At 34.9% G+C, this 5,795-nt stretch overlaps 1 protein-coding gene across 1 annotated transcript; it reads right to left on the bottom strand.

Moving 5' to 3' along the window:
- Nucleotides 1-461: 461 nt before the first annotated feature.
- LOC138325226 (BAG family molecular chaperone regulator 2-like) lies at nt 462-5,339 on the bottom strand. Its single transcript, XM_069270725.1, has 2 exons — nt 5,018-5,339; nt 462-3,954 (listed from the first exon to the last, which is right to left on the bottom strand). The coding sequence occupies exons 1-2, from the start codon at nt 5,298-5,300 to the stop codon at nt 3,614-3,616; spliced, it is 624 nt and encodes a 207-aa protein (XP_069126826.1). The 5' UTR covers nt 5,301-5,339; the 3' UTR covers nt 462-3,613.
- Nucleotides 5,340-5,795: the final 456 nt, after the last annotated feature.

Here is a 5,795-nt window from a genome sequence, read left to right as displayed (position 1 = left end):
TGTCTGCGTACGAAGAAATTAATTTAAAGTATAGAAATTCTAAAACGTCCTCCCGGCTCACTATGTCCGTGGTTACATTTCCACGCAGCCTCGCTTTCAATGCTTTCAACTTTTCTTTACTTTAATGGTCAGAACTGGGAAACTAAGCAGAACTTGACCGTCGTATTGATATGTGAGAACTTTTGGAAGGCCAATGAACGCATTTAGACTGGTTTTCTTTGCCCGACTATTCACTTTAAGCAACATATTTTGCTACCCTAAATCACAATTCTACGGACAGTTCTTGATAATTGTACCAAGTAGGCTTCAAATTTGTTGTCATGAGCTAGTTTCCTTACATCAAACTACCAGTAAATAAACTACTGAAGTAAACTTAAAACTAAATTAACAAGAGGCCCATGGGCCTTAACGGTCATCTGACTCATTGCACAAAACAACAAAGTCACAGTATAAAGTATTGGTTAACGATTAATATAAACAATACAAGGAACTCCTTAGTTGAATATGTAAGTTTCTGAAATAGGTAAATGTCATTCGTTGAACAAACTTGGTAGCCCTTCATCCATATATGGTTGTAACCCATTTACGGATTTTAAAGCCAAATTTCAGCAAAGCTTCCATTTTGGACATCCACCATACTATCGCCATGGGTCTTAGCTCGGTCCTTTATAAAATATGATTGTCCTCACCTAAAGTTCCCCTTCAGAATCAATTAAAACCCCTATAGACCAATTTTCCTTGAGATCGGAGACTGAAACCTGAAAACAGGAAGTGGGCCAGCGGCCATCTTGGAAAACCAAAGTCTTAATGAAAATGTTTGCATGTTGTTCGGCATTAATTTAAACCCCTATAGACCAATTTTCATTGAGATTGGAGACCGAAATCTGAAAACAGGAAGTGGGCCAGCTAACATTAAGAAAATTTGCCCTTTTGGGGCCCCACACCTCAGCCCCTAGGGGTTGGACCAGACTCATATATATAAAATACAATTGTCCTTCCCCAATGATGTTTCACACCAAATATGGATGAAATCCATCCAAGGATGAAGGACTAGTAGGATTTTAAAGCTTAAATTAAGAAAATTTCCCCTTTTTAGGCCCCGTCCTCTGCCCCTAGGGGTCGGACCAGGCTCATTTATATAAAATATGATTGTCCTTCTCCAATGATGTTTCATACCAAATATGGATGAAATCAATCCAAGGATGAAGGAGGAGTAGGATCTAGCTTAAATTAAGAAAATTTGACCTTTTGGAGCCCCGCCCCTCTGCCCATAGTGGTCGGATCTATTTCATTTATATAAAATATGATTGTCCTTCCCCAATGATGTTTCACACCAAATATGGATGAAATCCATTCAAGGATGAAGGAGGAGTAGGATTTTAAAGCTTAAATTAAGAAAATTCCCTCTTTTGGAGCCCCGCCCCTCTGCCCCTAGGGGTCACCAGGCTCATTTATATAAAATATGATTGTCCTTCCCTAACGATGTTTCACACCAAATATGGATGAAATCCATCCAAAGATGAAGGAGAAATAGGATTTTAAAGCTAAAATTAAGAAAATTTGCCCTTTCGGGGCCCCACCCCTCAGCCCCTAGGGTTCGGACTAGGCTCATTTATATAAAATATGATTTTCCTTCCCCAATGATATTTTACACCAAATATAGATGAAATCCATTCAAGGATGAAGGAGGAGTAGGATTTTAAAGCTAAAATTAAGAAAATTTCCCCTTTTGGGGCCCCACCCCTCAGCCCCTAGGGGTCGGACAAGGCTCATTTATATAAAATATGATTGTCCATCCCTAATGATGTTTCACACCAAATATGGATGAAATCCATCCAAGGATGAAGGAGGAGTAGGATTTTAAAGCTAAAATTAAGAAAATTTGCCCTTTTGGGGCCCCACCCCTCAGCCCCAAGGGGTCGGACCAGGCTCATTTATATAAAATATGATTGTCCTTCCCCAATGATGTTTCACACCAAATATGGATGTAATCCGCTCAAGGGTTAAGGAGGAGTAGGCTTTTGTATAAATAGTCTTACGCAAGACGCACGGCGCACGGCGCACGACGACGGACGAAACACGATGACAATAGGTCATCCTGACCTAATGACCTAACTGAATAATTATTTCACTAAAATTGTAACTTTGCTTGATATTCAAACAAGGGTTTAATTATTGATAAGTGTTAATCAACTGAAATTCTCTGTGACTTAACATCCAGTTCTCATACCTAACTACTTATTCACATTGATTTATTTTTGTAATTTAGAGTCATATGGTTATCTGTAAAGATTCTTTTTGTGGTGATCAATTTTGATGATAAAACAAATCTGACAGGACACAAAAAACAAGTTGGTTTACAGTAAATTGTAAAACTCATTGACAAAAAAAAACTTAGTAGTGATTAGTACCATAGTGTTAAATACATTAAACTCATTTCTACAATTTATTAAACATAACTTTTATAATGTACATTGTACATAAATTTCTCATATTGATCTTCATAGCTGTTATAGCTATAGAATGTAATGATATTTGGAAGTTCATGTATTTGTTTTACATTTATCAATAATATTGATTATATCTATTTGACAATTATTATGATATTGACATCTCTTTATTTCATTGTTATTTCTTACTCAAATTGGTCTCTCCACAAACAAGTACTACATTGAACACATAAAACAAAATATTTAAAGTTTAATTTTGATAATAAACACTAACAAATTAAGTATAAAAATATGTTTCAATCTGAACTAGAATATCAGTGACAAAATATCTTACTTTATATGGTGCACTTTCATTCCAATGAATTGTTAACAATTTTTTTTAAACTTATCCTTCATAACCACTATACATAATTCCAATATTAAAGGATCAATTTGGCAGAATACAAACATGTCAAGAAAACTACTGAATCTACATTTTGATTGTGTTTTAATAAAAGAGAGAGATATGCTCTTATGATGTTTATTCAAAAACATATTCTCTTATAACAACAATTTTAGGAAAACTACATGAAAACTTTGAAAAATTTGAAGATACAATGTTATCTAGAAATTTAATTTACTTTTTACATTGAAATTAAATCTAGATTTAAAGATACAATTGTTTCAATAGGAAATCCTTATAAATACTGTATTCGACCCAATAAGCGTCCATGTCCCTATAAGCGTCCTCCCCCTTTTTGAGGCCTCAATTGCAATTGCCCATGCATAAATAAAGACCAAAATTACACAAAACTGTATATATTTGTAATAATTTCGACTTATTAGCACCTTTTCATCTTTATCAATTTTAAAAGCGCCCTGGGCGCTTATTGGGTCGAATACGGTAGAAGAGATACACAAGGGTTTTATGTAAACCCTATTGAAATTGTAGAATTAGGAAACTCACATATATTTCTAAATTTTGAATTCAAACTATTTACTGAGCAATGCACCTAAAAGGTAATTGAAAAAGCAGAACAAAGCACTTAAATGTATACATGACAAAGTAAAAGCAATAAAGCTGACATACTCCGTAACAGTGATAGGATAACAAGGGTTACATGTAAATATAATGAAATATTGGAGCAGTTAAGGAGATAATACTTATCTAGAATTATGTATTGTTATAATACTTGTTCAGCCTTTTTAAGTTTTTGTAGTAACTTTTGTAGCCTAGATTTGATTTTCTTTTGATCATCAACAGTGCACCCTAGGATAGAGCCTTGAAATCGTTGGTCTATACTTCCGGTTGGCTCTGCTAGACAAGCATTTAGGTAAGTTTCTGTTTTCCTGATTGCTTTCTCCACAGAACAGGCACATAAGTCTTCCAGCTGCTGCAACAACTCATTAACACGCATCAGTGAACTTTCTTGGGATTCATTTCTAGGTGTTGTCACAGCTATCTCGACTGTCAAACAGCGACAAACAAGTCGTTCAGCCAGGGCTTCAATTTCATCTCTCTCATCTTTAAAAATAAAAATATGTTCTACCTTTAAGTGAAGGACAAAAAGGCAACCTGTGATAATACATCAATGTTGATTAATAGCAAAAAAAAAAAAAAAAAGAAAAAAAAAAAAACATTCTGAATTATAATGTACAGGTTTAGGTAATTCATATATAAATTACATAGAAAACAAATATCCATTTTGGAACAACACTGCACATGTAAATCTGTTGATTCATTTAAAATTCAATTGAGAATCATATTTTAAATTTATCCTTTAATTCAATAAACTGATCACTTTTGTACTACATTTGCATATACAAATTTCATATATATGGAATCACTAGATGTGAAATGCTTACCTATACTTTATATGCTTTTAAGACTATATAATGAGTTATTACGATAAAACATAATCAGACATCGATATCAGATTAAGTTAAATTTTATTTCATAGCCATATACCGGCCTATACGTTAAACGTATGTAGGAGGATGGACCCTACCCAGGTTCTATTTGGGGTTCCGTGAAGAAATTACAATGAACAATTGAAATACATTTGAATGCTATTTATTATATACAGAGAAACATGTAGAAAGACGTATGATATAAATACATGACACAAAGCCCCGCCCATACCGCGTATGGCTAACTACAATGTTGCACGTGCACAATACACCACTCACAGGTCAGCTCATACATAGCTACCTCCGACAACAAACACAAACTCTACACACAGAGAAGAGTACGGAGAGAGATAGAGAGAAGATCAGAGTGAGTCTGCTCAGGCAAGAAAGTTTCTACAAACTGACGAAATAGAAGGAGGCACGGTCCTATATAGTTTCTCGGCCCAATGCAAGAACAGTTTAGAAACAACAAATGTGCCCTTCAGGTAGCCAAGTGCACATACACGACAATTCATTAAATAACAATAAGCATTCACGGGTAATTAAAGTATTTAACATTCTATAATATCATTCGCTCATATACACTCATAGTCATACTTCACCATGGCCATGGTCAACATACAAAAATATCGAAACTTCCACACGTACATGTGTATGCATTGCCATGTATCTCTTACCTTCAGTAAATTCAATATTTGTGTCGTTATCTTGTATCCGCTGCAATTCCTGTAACAGAAAACACTTCTCTTGTTCCATCTCAAGCGCACGTTCTCGAAGCTTCTCAACTCTACTTTCAATAGAGTATAGGTGACCTAAAATAACATTTCGACCTGTATCCTCTTCAGTCATTGTTTCTGTTTCTTCAAATAGTGCATCATCTTTTCCTGTTGATTGTTCAATCTCTTCATCTGGCGGTATTTCTTCTAAATTTACCATGTTGTTTTCGTTCACGACAGCCATTTTTGTGGTTTTCAACCTCCTCGAACGAAAGAGTGCTCTTCTACGTTACAGTGATGCTTAAACATTGCGTGTTATTTAGCTGATCACATTCAAACATTTCAACGACTTTGACATTTCTCAAGGTTAGTGGAAACACCGAAAACGCTTATAAGGTTTGTCTTGTTTGAGAAAAAACAATTTATTTACTTTCAAAATAACTACACATGCATAATTTAAGAGTAATTCAATCAGAGCCTTTCTTTGCGTTTGATTTTTCAATGCATCAAATGTAATCTAGGCCTACTGACTGATTAAAACTCGTCGTTGGCCATTGAACTGTCTGACTGTAACACAGTACTACTCAGTAAGGCCTTTCATCTGTTCCAGTCAGAGCCGGCGCTCCTTGTTCTCTTATTCTGTATTGCTAAATATATATAGTGTGTATTTATTATAGAAGAAGGAAAAACCCTATGGCATTACTGGGATTTAAACTTTTAAACCCGGAACCGCATAACA

Source organism: Argopecten irradians, chromosome 6 (assembly GCF_041381155.1).
Source record: "Argopecten irradians isolate NY chromosome 6, Ai_NY, whole genome shotgun sequence".
Classification (NCBI taxonomy): domain Eukaryota; kingdom Metazoa; phylum Mollusca; class Bivalvia; order Pectinida; family Pectinidae; genus Argopecten; species Argopecten irradians.
The sequence above is the reverse complement of the archived record's forward strand: the minus strand, read 5'-3'. Positions and strand labels throughout refer to the sequence as shown.

What these genes read in the sequence shown, in the direction of transcription:
- LOC138325226 (XM_069270725.1), bottom strand. Translation starts at nt 5,300, where the DNA reads ATGGCTGTCGTGAACGAAAACAACATGGTAAATTTAGAAGAAATACCG. An exon ending in AAATATTGAATTTACTGAAG is followed by an intron (nt 3,955 to 5,017) that starts GTAAGAGATACA and finishes TTATTTTTAAAG; the next exon opens with ATGAGAGAGATGAAATTGAA.